Source organism: Arachis ipaensis, chromosome B9, assembly GCF_059453495.1.
Source record: "Arachis ipaensis isolate K30076 ecotype BB chromosome B9, ASM5945349v1, whole genome shotgun sequence".
In the NCBI taxonomy this organism is placed as follows: Eukaryota; Viridiplantae; Streptophyta; class Magnoliopsida; order Fabales; family Fabaceae; genus Arachis; species Arachis ipaensis.
Genome location: NC_142444.1, coordinates 5,851,995 through 5,868,828, shown reverse-complemented (window position 1 = coordinate 5,868,828; position 16,834 = coordinate 5,851,995). Strand labels below are relative to the sequence as shown.

General features: G+C 30.1%; 2 protein-coding genes and 1 long non-coding RNA gene across 3 annotated transcripts; 1 reads left to right on the top strand and 2 right to left on the bottom strand.

Moving 5' to 3' along the window:
• Nucleotides 1-2,529: 2,529 nt before the first annotated feature.
• Nucleotides 2,530-3,806, bottom strand: LOC107614771 (receptor-like protein kinase At3g21340). The gene is made up of 4 exons (XM_021112270.2): nucleotides 3,656-3,806; nucleotides 3,466-3,534; nucleotides 3,188-3,377; nucleotides 2,530-3,065 (listed from the first exon to the last, which is right to left on the bottom strand). The coding sequence occupies exons 1-4, from the start codon at nucleotides 3,768-3,770 to the stop codon at nucleotides 2,648-2,650; spliced, it is 792 nt and encodes a 263-aa protein (XP_020967929.2). The 5' UTR covers nucleotides 3,771-3,806; the 3' UTR covers nucleotides 2,530-2,647.
• A 1,227-nt stretch (nucleotides 3,807-5,033) lies between these two features.
• LOC110267120 (uncharacterized) lies at nucleotides 5,034-7,316 on the top strand. Its single transcript, XR_002354467.2, has 4 exons — nucleotides 5,034-5,185; nucleotides 5,277-5,331; nucleotides 5,419-5,547; nucleotides 7,019-7,316. It is a non-coding gene; the product is annotated as an uncharacterized LOC110267120 (long non-coding RNA).
• A 3,596-nt stretch (nucleotides 7,317-10,912) lies between these two features.
• On the bottom strand, nucleotides 10,913-13,929 carry LOC148543598 (Interleukin-1 receptor-associated kinase 4 protein). Its single transcript, XM_088498588.1, has 3 exons — nucleotides 13,922-13,929; nucleotides 11,157-11,644; nucleotides 10,913-11,055 (listed from the first exon to the last, which is right to left on the bottom strand). Exons 1-3 carry the CDS (start codon nucleotides 13,927-13,929, stop codon nucleotides 10,913-10,915), a joined length of 639 nt encoding a protein of 212 aa, XP_088354714.1.
• Nucleotides 13,930-16,834: the final 2,905 nt, after the last annotated feature.

Genomic DNA, 16,834 nt, shown 5'->3' with positions numbered 1-16,834 from the left:
TACTCAGCCTGACATAGCTTATGCTGTGGGAATAGTAAGTCAGTTTATGCATAAGCCACAAGAAGATCGTATGGAAGCTGCTATGAGGATCGTTCGATATTTGAAGGGAGCTCCAGGAAGTGGAATCATTTTCAAAAGGAATGACCATTTGAAGGTTGAGGCATACACTGACGCAGATTGGGCGGGCAACCCAAATGATAGAAGATCAACAGCTGGTTATTTACACTTGTTGGAGGCAACCTGGTAACTTGGAAAAGCAAGAAGCAGAAAGTTGTAGCTCTTTCAAGTGCTGAGGCATAATTTCGAGGGATCGTTAAAGGCATAACTGAAGTATTGTGGATAAGACAATTGATGACTGAGATTGGATTTCCACCACAATCGCCAAGCCAGTTGAAATGTGACAACAAAGCCGCAATCAGCATTTCAGAGAATCCTGTACAACATGATAGAACAAAACATGTTGAGGTGGATCGATACTTAATCAAAGAAAAAATTGAGAATGAAATTATTGAGCTTCCATTTGTGAGATCAGAAAACCAATTGGCTGATATTCTTACTAAAGCAGTTTCAAGACAAGCCTTGCTAAAGTTCTAATCAAGTTGAGTATTGGTGATCCCACTACTCACCTTGAGGGAGAGTATTAGAATATCATAATTAGGGAATAAAATCAGAAAAATATCAAAAAGGATTAGAAAAAATCAATGTAATTTATTAGGATATTATTCCATAACGAGTGTACTTTTAGCGTACTCTTGGTCTATATATTGGTAAGAACTTTGTAATCATAAAATTAGAAATATGAATAACAAAAATAATACTTTTCTAAATATTCTTCATTTCTTTCTTAAACTCTTTGTAACATGGTAACATTCTAGTGTAACAAAGTGATGAAAATGAACTGATATTAATGATTGCAATTATATCTACAAGTATAGCTATGTGTATATATAACAGAGTACGCACTACTATAGCTAAGAGTTTGTTACACCAGAAAACAGAAATATAATGGGAAGTTTCCTTTACAGAAAGTACCTGAATTCTGTTAAAACTTAAAACTACATCTTCCTCTTACTCTAAGCTATTTATCTATACAATCCTTCACTGACGGACACTTGAAAAGGAAAAGATATATCTGCATGAAATTTCTTATGCGAAAAAGAAAAACTTGATGCAGAAAAAATACATTTGGAGAACATGCAATAACTTTCAGAGAGAATGAAAACATAAGATGAGAAGATACCACATCTAACTCAAAATTTTAAAATAGAAAGTTAATAGGTTTCTCATTTTATAAAGTCTTCACTCTTCTTTTGTTTCTTTGATGTGGGACTAATTTCAACACTTCCTTCTTGAGGATCAAGAAGTTTTCCTTCATTTGATTAAAAGCCACACAATAAAGACGCAGGTGATTTTCTAGTTTGAGACATTTTAGCTAGGTGCAACCAAGCATTGAGTAGCTACCAGTTTTGTCCGCAGCACATAGGCTAGCAGTTTCAATAGTTTCAGGCAAGAAATCACACTGCTTTCAGGGTCTTTTTTGGAAGCTCAATACCTGTACAGGAAACCAAAGTTTTTAATTGTCAAGTTTAGAGAAAAAGCGTAATAATGAGATAGTACCATAATTCTGGCAGAATATAGGAAATAGAACATTTGTTTTACGAAAAATGAAAACATCAACCTATGTTTACTTACATCTGATGTCTTTCAGTAAGCACAACCAAAGACATAATTTAGATCTCCTGAAGTAATATATATGCGTGTGTAGCGTCTAGCTTGTAATTTTAATTTGGATTATGATTAACTTCAGAATATTAAAATCACTCACATATTTTCGATTTTTATTTTTTACTTTTAAATTTAATTTGTTGTAAAATAATCTCGATTAAATCATCAACTTATACTACTATGACTTTAGAATTTTGGTATCCATCTATTATATAAAGGCAACTTAGAACAACTGCACTAACCACAAACCACAACCACGTCCCCTACACTTCAAGCATTCACATCCTTCTCATCTATTCATCATTTCTTTATTATCATCTCATATACAAATGCATAAAATGGAAGGATGGGAAAACAGAAAACAGAAATTTGCAGTACATATGGAAAAACAACAAAATAAGGCAGCATGAAGTGAGGTTGACATGTGGTGGAGTTAGTTAGATTTTTTTGGTCACATCTTTCAATTTTTTTTTAATTAGACTTTCACAGATTACAAAGTTTTAGCTTTGAGGAATAAACATAACGTACAAGATATAAAAATTTGAGCTACATTGAGTTCCGGATTGAACAATACTTTTATAGAAAGGTATAGAAAATAGTTACTGAAAATGATAATTAGTCATGCAGTACTAGGTTCTGGTATAATTTTTCTTCTTTCAACTCAATTATTATATATATTGTTACAATAATCTACCTTGAGAGATATAAGATACAAGACTTATGAGATAATAACTGAATATAACAGTTCTTGTTATAATAAAATTTCTAAGGACTCCATCACATATACTCAATTAAAATGCAGACACATCAAACGACAAAATAGTTTAAGAAGCTAAAATACATTATTACAACAAAATAAACTTAAAATGCACCACAATTTTCAAGCTATTTTATTTCTAGTACAAGTATTAATTATCATAACCTATCTAGCTGATGGAGTCATATCAGTACTAATTAAATTCACACTGAACTGTTCAACTGAATCTTCATTTTGAAGGTCACAAAAATTATGTTTACGGGCTAACTCTGCAGCCAAACAGTCCTTCAAGTGTGTCACTATATCTCTCATGTATGGTCTTTCCGCCGAAGTGACAGACAAAGAGGCCATTGCTATTTCAACCGCTCTCCATGCAGAGTTTCTGTCAAAATCTCCTTGTATCCTTGAATCAACAACTTTTGTTATATCCCCTTCAGCAACCATAGAGTTAACCCGCTGACTTATATGATAAGCTGTATCTTCCCTTACTATTATAACCGATTGACCTGTGATTATCCTTAAAAGAACTACTCCAAAACTATACACATCACTTTTTTCTGTCAACCTGTTTGATGTCGTATATCTAACACAACAAATCCAATAATAAATTGGTTAGTTAATTTTTTGTTATCTCTTATCAAAATTTCTTTCATCAATGATCAAAATAATGGATAATTAATCATATCATTGAAATTAAATACATACTCAAGATCAAGGTAGCCTGGAGTTCCGGCAGCAATTGTTGATACATGTGTATCCCCGTCAGCAGCAAAGCATTTGGATAATCCAAAATCAGCAAGTTTGGCATGCAAGTTTTCATCTAATAGAATATTTGTGCATTTTACATCTCTGTGGACTATGGGTGGCTTACAACCATTATGCAGATATTCCAATCCTGAATTTAAATTTCAATCACGTGCATAGATAGTTAACAACTAAAATTTGACGAAGTAATTTGCATATGCAATTTTTTTCTTTCTAACCTTGGGCTGCATCCAATGCTATTCGAAGTCTATCTTCCCAATTCAAGGACTTTTCCCTGTTGTTTTTTCCTGTAAAAAAAGATAAGAGATTTCACGATATTAGAAGCTTTTGACATGTGTTTGTTTAATAATATGAACAAAAAAAAAATATAATATTGTTAGTTATATATTCTATTTGTTGTGCACATACTCGAAAGATGTTCGTCTAAGTTTCCATTTGCCATGTATTCATAGATGAGTCCTATATTAGTTTCTTCATTGCAGTAACCAATAAGAGAAGTCAGATTTCGGTGATGTACTCTCATTAGAAGCTTAACCTGTCATTCAAAAGCCATTTTTTGTTTTTGTCATGAACTCATGATAGCAACAATTTGTTATATATCGAGATTTCTTTCACTTATTATTTTCTTTTTATGCATATTTTGTGCACTTGCCTCTGCAATAAATTGCTGATATCCTTGCACTGATGATAGGGAAAGCATCTTGACAGCCACGTGAATGTCCTCAATAAAGCCGTGGTAAACTGTTCCGAATCCACCTCTGCCAAGAATCCTATCAAAGTTGTTGGTCATCTTAACAATCTCATTAAATGAGTATTGTCGTTGCTTCGATTCCAATCCTGACCCCTTAATTGAACTACCACGCTTCCCAAGAATAATGTTCCTAGCAGCAGCTGATTTTTATGAAATTTATTTCAGTTATTCAAAGATTATTTCGAGTTATGGAAATCAAAACTTCATTCCTCTGTTTTATAAAAGATTGTATATTTATGACAGTTAGGAGCAGTTACCATATCGCTTTCTTTGGCGAAAGATTATAACTGCTTCTGCAATCACTAAAAGCATCAATATCCCTGCAATTGATGCTAGCACTTTAACAACTGCATTATACTCTTTCAAACTTTTATCATTTGTTTGCCGGTTGCATGAAGTTGACGTACGTAAATTTGGTTTTTGCACCACACTAGAGTAGAATAAGCATTAAGAGGAAAACAAAGTCAGAGCAAGGTTATGTTTGGTTACCCATAACAACTTAGGAAATTGTGCGAACAATTATATTATTAAAAGAACTGAATGAAAGCATAAAAAGGAAAAAGTACATTACATTGATAAAATAAATAAAATTTAAAATTAAGCCAAATTAAAATTAGATACTCGTTCTCAATATTTTTATATAAATAGAATCAAATTGATTCTACTTATGCTCTTTATATGTAAATGAAAATTTTTTTTGTGACTAAATCAAATCAATTTTTTTTACTAAATCAAATCAATTTGTATAAATTATTGACATAACATTTTTTACATTTAAATCAATTTGTAAACCCTGTTAAATTAGTTGATAATTAGTCAATAAATTAGTTTTTAATAAGGAATATTAGAAATGCGAATATAATGTTAAATTATGATAGATCTCATCGAAACGAGAATTTTGATACCAATTTCAAAGAAATCGACCCAAAATTGAGCCGAACCGGTTGAACCGGACCCAAACTGGACCCATGGATCCAACCGGCCAGCATTTAAATGAGCTAAAGCTCACGTTCTTTCTTCAATGATGCAGCAGAAGCAACGCACCAGAGAGGAGAAAAGAAGGGCACGAACCCCTGTGTCAACTCCCAAAAGCCGTAACTTCTCCGTCCGACCTCCGATCGCTGCACCGTTTGTGGTCACGCGTCCACCGCGTCGAGCTCTACATTTCTACCGGAACAATTTCTTTGGTAAGCCATTAATCACTTCCAGCTATTCTTTTTCCCCAATTTTCAAATAATTGGAAGAGATGTTGAATTCCTTTGATTTCTAATGTTTTAGGATCCAATTAACTTGAAGAAAACGTTTACTCTTGCTTATGTGAAACTTGGGTAAGGTGAGGATAATATAAATCCTATTTAATTTGTTGAATTTATGTTTTGGAAATCAAATTGGATATATATGTGTTATGAATGTGTATTAGGTTGAAAATAAATAATTGGAGCCCGAAATTGTGAATACTGGAACTTGAAGGAAGCAGATTAGTTGAGGTTTTGAGGGCTATGTTCTTTTAGAAAAATTGTCTTGAAATAATACTTGGGAATCGACTAAGGTATGGTTTAGGTTTCTTGCATTTAATATATAATGTTCTGTGAAAACTTAGGCTAGATGACCATAGGATAAGTTGGAATGCAGGTGTATGTTTAATGTTTAGTAATTTGTCGATGAATATATTTGGTTGAAGTTTATTGGATAATTAGTTATTACTTTTGGATGGTGAATGTTGTTATGTTAATTTGGAGAGAATTATGGTTGAATGTTATTGTTGATGAACATTGTTGGTTTGGTGCTTGTTGATTAACTAATGATTTGGTGAATTATTGATTTGAGGTATTTTGTGTTAGAAACCTAGGATTAGTGAACTATGATCCTTAGTTGAATTTTGGTTATTGGATTTGAATATTGTATGAGTATAATTGTTGATTTGAGGTAGATTTATTGTGGTGGCTGTTATGATGATGAGGAAGGGTATGTTGAATTGAAAAGAAAACAGGTTTGGACCCAAAAAGGGTAGCAAAGTCCAAGTTTTAGAGGAGATACTGTCGAAATTTTATAAAAATTAGAGATTTTGTTTATATGATTATTTATAAAGATTTAGATTCAAAGGTTATATGGTTTGAGTTTGAGTTATTAAGAAAATGAGCATGTTTTAAGTTTGATTCATTTGGAAAAGAATGAATTATGTTTTGAATTGGAACTATTGATGGACGGAATGGGAGGTGTAATAATGAAGGATAAGGATTGAATATGATTGACGTATAATGATGAATGAGATGCGATTGAGAATTATGTGGATGTTGATGAATTATAATTGAATTATTTATGTGGCTTATGAATTTGAATAATCTAAAATACGAGATTCCCTGGATCAAGTACCGTGACTTGCCACCACGTGTACCAAGTTGAAAACTCGATACTCTGTTGACCCTACGACGTAAGTGTGACCAGGCACTATATAAATTCTCGAGAATGTTACCCCCATTGAGCAATATTGATTATTTGAAAAAAAAGCTATATATAGACTCTTGGGGATGCACGTCGGGGAACAGTCTAAGGACAATTCAGACTTGTTGGGTTGGCTGGATAACCGACAGATGAGCCTCATTAGCCATAGGACAGGCATGCATCATATGCATAATAATTGAATTACTTGCTTGTTCTTTAATTGGGTGTGCCTACATGTACTTGCCATGTTAAATGTGTATTTGTTACCTGCAGTATTTGTAACCTTCTTGTGCTTGCCTTTATCTGTCTATTTGTCTGTGAAAATGCATGATGGAGTTGGAGGTATGGAGGAATGGCAGTATGGGACTTAGATTTAAGGTTAAGTTAAGTTAGGTTTAGATACTCTTAGAAAACCACATTTTTATGACTTCTGTTTAATACTTTAAGTTCTATAATCTGAGTGTCGGCGTTCTAGGATTGCCTCTAGCATTCCCAAGACCTTATATATTATGTGTGTGGCACCTTTACCATATTGAGAACATCTGGTTCTCATTCCATACTATGTTGTTGCTTTTCAGATGCAGGTCGAGAGGCGTCTCGTTAAGCGTCTGGACTCCTGAAGCGAAGTGGTTACTGGGTTATGTTGTTGTATAGTGGTATATATATGTACTTAGCTCTTTTTCTCCGCATAACTTATTCTTTTTGGTCTTCTTAGAGGTTTATGGAGAGGCAGGATTGTGTATATGTACTTTTGGGTTTTGGATATGTATATATGTGTATATTCTCCGGCCAGTCTTGACTTCGCAGGCTGAGTCAGGAGCTCGTTATTTTGTATCATTGACTCTCTGTTCCTGTTTTGGGTTACTTTACACTTGATAGCTGTAGCTTTCTTAGGACGCAAGTTAACTCATTTCTCGAGCGTTGCGCTTTTATTTCGCGATTTTTATTTCCTCTATTCTTCAAGGCTCCTAGCATATTATAATTCTTCTGCTATTATCTATATACATATTTTATTTTAGAGGTCGTAATACCACACCACCTCTATTTTACGACTTAAGCGTAAAGCTCTGTGTGGTAGGGTGTTACATATAGTACTAAATGAATGGAACATTATCCATTATATAAATTCAAATTTGAACATCTTTCTGCATAATAAACCAAATACGTACTCATGGTGAAACAATTGTATAGTACTGAGTGAACGAAACATAATCCATTATATAAAATCAAATTCGAATAGCTTTCTGAATAATGAACCGAAACACGTATTCATGGTGAAACAATTGTATAGTACTGAGTGAACGAAACATAATTCATTATATAAAATCAAATTCGAACAGCATTCTGCATAATGAACCGAACACGTACTCATGGTAAAACAATTGTATAGTACTAAGTGAACGAAACATAATCCATTATATAAAATCAAATTCGAAGAGCTTTTTATATAATGAACCGAACGCGTACTCATGGTGAAACAATTGTATAATACTGAGTGAATGAAACATAATCTATTATATAAAATAAAATTCAAACAGCTGTGTCTACAATTTACAGATTATCAATTTAATTCAATTCAGTACACCTCTGTCCATTCAATTCAAATTCAAATTAGCAATTGCATTCCATTCAATTCGATTCAAAATTGAATAATCCAAACTATGTCAGTTTGATTTGTTTCAGATGAATAATCCAAATCGCTTTCATTTAACTGATTTGAAGTTGAGTCATTCATTGTTTCGATTCAAAAGTGTAAATTGAAGAAGAAAACGAAGAAGAATAGAAAGAAGATAAATGCAACGTAATCAGATCGAAAGAAGAAAACGAGAAGATGAACGCGACCGGAGGAGAACGACGAAGGCAATGCATATCAACAAGGAAAAATGCGAGCAGAGAAGATTTACGTTGCAACAGAAGGCTTACGTTGAGCAAAGTTTTAGGCTGCAACACGTTATATGTAGTGCGTATATGACAAACGAGTGAGGAGGGAAGGGAGCGCGTCTGGCCAATATTGCTTGGATAACTTGGATGCATTTTTTACATGAATGTAGAGCATTATTGAATGTATAGGGAGCCAAGTGTCCACCAGCCAAGAATTGAACAACTCAATTAATAATGATTAATTTTAAATTATTTTTTCAAATTCAAAATTTGATTAATTGACATTAATGGCATTTTTGAATCAAAGTTTATTCTAATTTATTTTCACTTCCACTCACCATTCACCACACAAAACCACAAATCCTAATCCCTCTTCCCAATGCCCCACACTGCCGCAGTTTCGTCCTCGTGCCGCTAGCGTCGCCGCAGCACTGTCCTCGCGCGCCATTGCCGGTCGTCCTTGCATCCTTCTCCGCCATCTCATCTGTCGTTCGCGCAAGAAAGACAGTCACCATCGCGCTTCTACTTCACCTTCCTCACGTCCCATCGCGACTTCTCATCGCTCGCCCGACGCACCCTTGCCACTCACGACTCCCCATCGCTCGCCACTCGCACCCCACGACTCACCATCCGTCGCGACGCAACCACCACCAGGTCTCCATTCGCGACGCGCGATCAACTACTCTGATCCATGGCAACTCCTCAACTCGTCGCAACACGCCACCGCGAGTCCCCACTGTCAACACAATGCCGTCCAAGACATCGTCGCCGGCCAACCTGTGGCTCTTCTTCTCCTCCTCCTATTTGGTTTTGAATGATTTTTTTAACTAGTTTTTTATGTTTTTTTTTCTACATTTCGGATTATTCTTTTTATTAGTTTTGGATGATTCTTTTTCCTATGTTTTGTATGTTTTTTCTTAGGATTTGGATGATTCTTTTTATTAGTTTTGGATGATTCTTTTTCCTATATTTTGTATATTTTTTTCTTAGGATTTGGATGATTCTTTATCTTATGTTTTGGTGCTTTTTTATTTTTTGGAGTTTCGAAGTTTATTTTGGAAAGAGAAATTATTGTTTGCGTAATAAATGGTAAAAGGTGAATTAGAGTAAAAAGAGGCAATTAATAATCATTAATTTTGTATCTTTTAAAAAAATTTAAATAACCACTAATTAATAACAATTAATGTTATTAATTGGTACAGAATATAATTTAAAAATATTTGTTGGCTTATTATTGGCTAGACCCCTCTTGGTTCTCTAGCGGGATTCTTTTATAATAATTTTTTCAAAATCAAAAATTTCTATAATGATTATTTATATGCTAAAGAGTTAAATGATGATTTTTAATAGATTTTTAGAAATTGTTTATTGTTCCATTTTAAATTTATAATTTTGTAAAAATGTATATTTTTTAGAATTTGAACTAAAATACAGAAAATTTGAATATCTATTTTTATTCGTTTTAATTTTTTTATATTTTATTTGAATTCAAATGGAGTAATTTTTTATTGATATTTATGTTTTAAAGTCAATAATATGTACAAGTAGTAAATTGAATCAAAATTATCCGATTTGTTACGTTTGATTTACTAATGATATAGTATGTATATGGTAAATCAAATTAAATTGATTCAATTTACATGTAAATAGCATAAATCAAATAAATTTGATTCGATTTATATAAAAAAGTTTAGAACATAACGTATAATCAATTTTAATTTAGGATATCTGTGTAATTTTAAACTCTATTTATTTTATCGACATAAATTACCTAAAGAAAAGACTAGTTCAAGACGTTATTATTTAATTTTATATATATACAAAATTGATTCTTGGCTTTAAGTATATGTCAAGGAATACATACTTCAAGGATAATCCACCGTCACTTTGTTTTTGAAGGAGTTCTGTTTGAAACTGAACCTGTTAGGTTGTTGTTCGCCAAGTTTCTGCAAAAGTAGAAGACAAATATATGACATCCTTGTAAATTTTATTTAATAACCAATAAATCATCACATGGACTTACAAGTATGTTAGTGATTTCAGTTGTTCCAGAAAATAAGGTATATTCCCACTTAAGTCATTGTCTGATAAATCTCTGAGAAGACAATTCAAATGCACAGATACAACTCAAAAAAAGATACAAATGTAATCAAATTATTGAGGTGCATTATTTATATATTAACCAAATGAGATGAGATAGGTACTCACAAGGACTTTAACATGGTAAGCTTGGATATATCAGCTGGTATGCGTCCAGTCAGTCCACTTGAAGACAAATTCCTTCATATATTCCATTTTCAAAAATATTATTATTTCAATAATAAAGTTGTTAGAATATATTAGGATGAATTAGTTTTTATTAGAATTATTTAACATATCTAAATATTTATTATAACATATTACATTTTTATTATCTTAATTTTCTTAGTACCTATAAATATCTTTTTAGATTGTATTATTCTATATAATTAGAATACACACATTCTTTTTTAATTGCTCTCTCTTACCTTTTTAACAGAATTTACGTATGGTTTTTATAATTAAACGGTTAATAGTTTTCTAATTTATGTGTTATTTAATGAATAACAAGCTTACAAGGATGTGATTCTTTGAAAGCCATCAAAAAAGCTACACTCTACACCGTCCCACTTGTATGCCTTGGGAGCACATGGATCTCCCTGCCAGTTTCTTCTGTCCACCCTATAAGCCCTCTTGATGTTTGTGACTGCATCCACTGGTATATAATAATATTCAAGAAGCAAGCTAAATATGCATAGAAGAATGGAAAGAATCTTAATTAAGTTTAGACAAAATTAAATAGCAGCAGTAGTATACCGTCATCTTTTTTGGTTTCTAACCCTAATGAGAAATCTTTCGCTAAATAAATCTCAAGTGCACTGATAATGGGTGGAAGGGTAGAAGATTCTGTCCGAATAAGTGAAATGCGACACTTTTTGCATCCAGAGGAAAGTCCTCTAACGTGTTTGGTGTATACTTCTCCGTATTTGAGTGATTCAAGTGTATTCCAAGTCTCACCATCCATGTTGATATTGAATGATCTTGTTTGATCTGCACCCAACTGCTGAAGCTCAGTGAGGTGTAGGTAGAAATAGTATTGGTGCTGAGTTTCATTGTCATCATTCTCCCAATGGAAATCTAATGAGGCAGTAGCATTTATTGGTGTAGCTGCAGTCTCTAACACAACTGCCGGTGGTTTAAAGGCTTCCTGATCAAGGGCATGATTGCTATGGTTGCTGCCTATTAGTCTCCATTTGACGTCCCAATAAGGCTCCCATATCCGGTCATATGGATCCTCTTTATATCTAGGGAGTATATGTTAGAAAATTATTAATAACTTTTTAATTTATTTAAACAATACATATATTAAATATAATTATAAATTAATTTATTTCACATTAAATAATAAATATAATAATAATATTATAAATTTAAATGAGAATAAAGAGTAAAATTTCATTTCGATTCTTAAGTATCGTTCAAAAGAACAACTCAATTTCTCTCCATTGAAAAATGATAATACGATTTTTTAGCCTTTCTATTTAACTCTCCAGAATTTTTACATGTCACATTAATTTATTTCGTAGTATCAAGAAATCATTCTAAAAGACAAAATATCCATTGTCACGTCAGTAATACAATATAATAAAGTAGGACAAGTAAATTCTTGAGAAAATTTTTAAGACATTTAAATTTAGTTTGGTAAAATTTTTATTTTTTGAGAATAGTTTATGAAAATTGTCCTTTAAATTAAAAGATAACTTTTTAAAAATTGTAGCACTTACATTTGATAAAATTAAATTAAAAATGACTTTATAAACACCACTGCATCGTAATTGTGTTTGCTAAAACAATTTTTAAAAATAAAAAGACTATAATAATAAACATATCTATAACAAAAAATAATTCTTTTTTTTAACTTTTTAGTATTTCATATAATATAAAAAATAATTTATTTTATCATAATATCATCACGAAAAATACTATATTAACCAAATAAAATAATTTAAAAAATTGATAATAAACATATATATAATAATTTTTTTTTATTTTTTAACTTTAAAATTTTATATAAATATCATAAAAATTTATTTTATCTTAAATATCATTACTAAAAATACTAAACTACCTAATCATTGTAACCTAATTTTTTTTCATTCAAACTTGATGCTATATTATTTCAAACTATTTTTATAGTTTTAAAAAACTCATTCCCAACTTAACTCAATTTTTTATTTTATCTTTTATCGCTATCTTTATCTTTTTCTTCAAACTCAATGTCTATCTAGTCATATTTGTTAAACCTACAATTATTTGTAGAATAATGTCTAATATAATTATGCAACACCATTGTTGTGATAACAATTTGAACTAATAATTTAAATATTTACTCTTTATACTAATATAAATAGAGTTATCATTAGTCAAATAAAATTTGTCTCTAATCCAATATTAATATGGATACGTTCACCACCCACTTATATATAATAGCTTACCTTTAAAGATCATAGAAAATGCAGACACATGTTCTAAGTGAACCACTTTTATTATTATAATTTTTACTAATGTTTAGTGTACGAATTTTATGATGGATTCCCATAAGTCATGTCATGTCTTCCGCTTCACACTCCAAAGAACAAAAAATAATATAACAGATCTACTAGAAAAAATACAAAAATAACACAAAATAATAAAAGCTCATACCTAATGTGTGATGAAGATGCATTTGTATTTGTGTTAAAATTTGTAAAGATTAAAGTAAGAAATTAAAAATATACGAAGACTATGTTAAAATTTGTAAAGTTTAGGGGTGAAAAATTAAAAATATATGAAGATTTTAATGGCCGAAAGTGTGTGTAAAAAAATAAATGAAATTTAGTATTAATAATTAATAAGGATAATTTTATATATTTATTATTATATAAAATTATATTAGACTTTTTAATTTTTATAAGAACAAGTTAACTTTAAAAAGTTTTTTTAGGTGCTTAGTTTTTAAAAGCCATAGGTACAATGCAAACACGTAAACTTTTTAATTTACCAAACGCAAAACAAGGTACTTGTACTTTTAAAAAATATAAACACCTCTTCAAAAAATTTTACCAAACCAGCAAACCTTAATCCCCTAGCTAATTATGAACATAGACATATAAATCCATAAACTTTCTTACTCTTTTTTCGGAAAAAACAACCACACTTTACAGTACCATGACTTTTTTCACTCCACCGCCTAAGTTTCATGAATACAGATATAACTCGAGATAAATCTTAACATAGTCTCTTAAATTATATTCAAGTTTTATAGTAATTTCTAAAATTAATAATTATTTATATGCATTTTTGAAATTATACTCTAGAACTCAAAGTCATCTTTCAAACATTTTCCATCAGCTAAGAACCATAAAAAAGTTAAAGTAGATTCCGTTTTAACATATTGGTAAAATAATAGATAATAAATAATATAAATGAGAAACTATTTTAATAGTAATTCAGTCCCTAAATCAATTTTAAAAATTCTAATTTCTAAAATTAAAAATCATTATCTACATTCTTTTTCTATTCTTTTTCTTTTCTTATCTAACCTCCGCATATCTGCTCCTCTCCATCCTTAAATTTAATTGGTTATGGCCAACCCGAGCAATGTAGTTGGAAACTTAAGCAATTTATGCTCTAATCAAAGTTTTATGTGTTTTACAGATGATTAAATAATACTAGCTTAGAACTGCAAGAGATTTGCAACAACAGCTATATAAGAGGTAGAAGAGGCAATGATACTGGAGTAGAAGCTATGATAAAAGTGGAGAAAACAAACTGATGGCAATAGTAATAATAACAATAATGGAATCTAATGTACCAATTCCACAACAGTCAACCTCTCATCCTAACAATATAATATATATTGAATTCGAAAATTTGCAATGGTAAATATATAGGTGAAGATGCATAGGAAAAATTTCTATCAATATTAAGATGAATTCATAAATCAATTATAAAGATTGAAAATATATAGGCACTAACTATAAGCATAGATGCTCTACCTAATTTTTTTTTCACAAATGATGACAACGACGAGAAAGCTAACTGTAGAGATCAGCCAAATTTTAAAGAAAGATGTTGTAGCAATGTTACTCAGAGTAGTGCCATTGAAAAGATAACTTTAAAGTAAGAAGTTTGTGTTTCTGTTTTGAAATTAAAGGGAGAGAAACCGTTAAGTGATTCATAAACTTCTGCCCATGAAATGATGTCGTTTGGCCCAAATTAGGCGCCAAACCAAAATACTGTGTTGTTTTGGATTTGCCAACATGTCAAAATGAAGTCCACCTTAGCTTTCTGATGCAGTCTAGTTGATGAAAAATGTTTGAAGGATGACTTTGAGACTCAGAATGTAACTTCAGAGATGTATAGGAGTAACTATTAATTTTAGGGACTACTGAAACTTGAGTATAATTTAAAGGATTACTTTGAGACTTATCTCGATATAACTCATGGACTTTGTTTAAAAAGGAGAGTAAAATTAAAAGACTGAGACTAGAAGATAAAAATTAAGAAATAGAGATTAATAAATTAAGTTTTTGTATTGTGTTTGGTATAAAACGTACTAGACTGATCAATATTATATTTAGTTTAAGATAAATATAAAAATTGAAAGAATATATTTAAAATTTAAAAAATTAAATGAGAATATTTTTTAAAAAAAATTAAAATTTCAGATTTCATCTCTAACAAATTTAGTCGCTTGTATTTTCATTTTCTATAGATATTGGAAGAACTGAAATTTTATGTTTTGAAACTAAATACCACCAAATTATCAAACACAATACTAAATCTTAGTCTCCTAATTTCAATCTCAATTTTTAAAAACAAATACTAGCATATAGACGAAAACACATTATGAAAGTTAAAAATAAAAAATAAAAAGTAATTCCAGTACCCTTTATGTAAATAATTTTGGAATTTTACAAAAGTTTAAAGACAAATGATAATTTTTAATTAATAAAATATGTTCTATCTCAAATTTAATTGATCTCAAATTAAAAAATTTTCTTGAATTTTTTTTTCGGTGAAGATGGAATTATATACCCCGTCTCTCCAGATTTTTGCCGCGAAAATGTATATTAACATTTTATTGAAGTTGTATATGATTTTTTCAATTACTATTATCATATTTTTAAATAATTTAAAAATTTATTTGCCATTCGTATTAATTAAGATTATTTTTATTAGTATTATGAATATTTTAATATTATTTTAATAATTTATTTTTTATTTTATATTATTAAAAATAAAATTAAATCAAATTAAATATTTTAAATAATCTTAAAATTGTTTACAAATGATAATGACAAAATGCATATATAGTTTAATTTTTTTACAAATGATTGTGACAAAAATGCATATGTAATTTACTTGTATAATATGAGATTGGTACATATTGTATACTAAAGAGTAAACTGCATTGACGAATTTAGAAATTTTAAATTGTAAGAATAAACATGTAGCGTATAAGAATAATATAAAAAGTTATATACAAACATATCTAAGTATATAAAATTAAATAACATAAAAATATTAAATAATTTTTCATTATCAATATTAATATATTAATAGGTAGTAACATGGTTATTAATTTATCTTTTTTTATAAATTAAACACATGTAATAGTAACAAATGAGATTAATTAAGATAGTAGATTGAGGGCTCAGGATTCGGTGGTCCAGGAACCTTTGGACCACTTAGTGGTCCAAGTAAAAAAACATGTTTCTTAACTTTTTTTAACAATTGTTACATAGGCCTTTAACTAATTTTAATTATAAATTGACCCTATATATTTTATATAATTATAAAAACGATTTTTTATTTTATAAATAATTAATTTATCATAAATTTATCATGTTCATTAACAATCAAATACAAAAACAACAACAATTATATCCTCCATGGATCCCAATTTTCTTAAAATATTACATTCGATCCGTGACATTCTTGAGCATTCATGAAATCGTGTTTCGCTGAAATCCAATCGATTGGAATATCAAACCAATCGATTGAAATTTAACCCAATCGATTGGATTTCAGTTTATCACTAAACAATCGATTGTATATTGCTGGTAAGCATGGTTTTGCATAAATCAATCGATTGGTGAAAGTAACCAATCGATTGAACAATGAATTAAATGTGAAATTTATGTAATTCAATCGATTGGTCTCAATATTCAATCGATTGGTTACGGCTAAACAATCGATTGAACTTTGCACGTAACTTCTAATTCAATCGATTGGTTTGAAACTCCAATCGATTGGAAAGTGTCCTAAATGTGTTCTTTTCAGCTTTCAATCGATTGGTATTGTAATCCAATCGATTGAAATTTCAAAATCGCTATATATTAAACCCAAACCATGCGTATTGAATTAGAAGTTAAGTTGTTTATTATTATTATTATTATTATTATTATTATTATGATTTTGAATTTCATTTCAGTATTTAGCTAATTAAA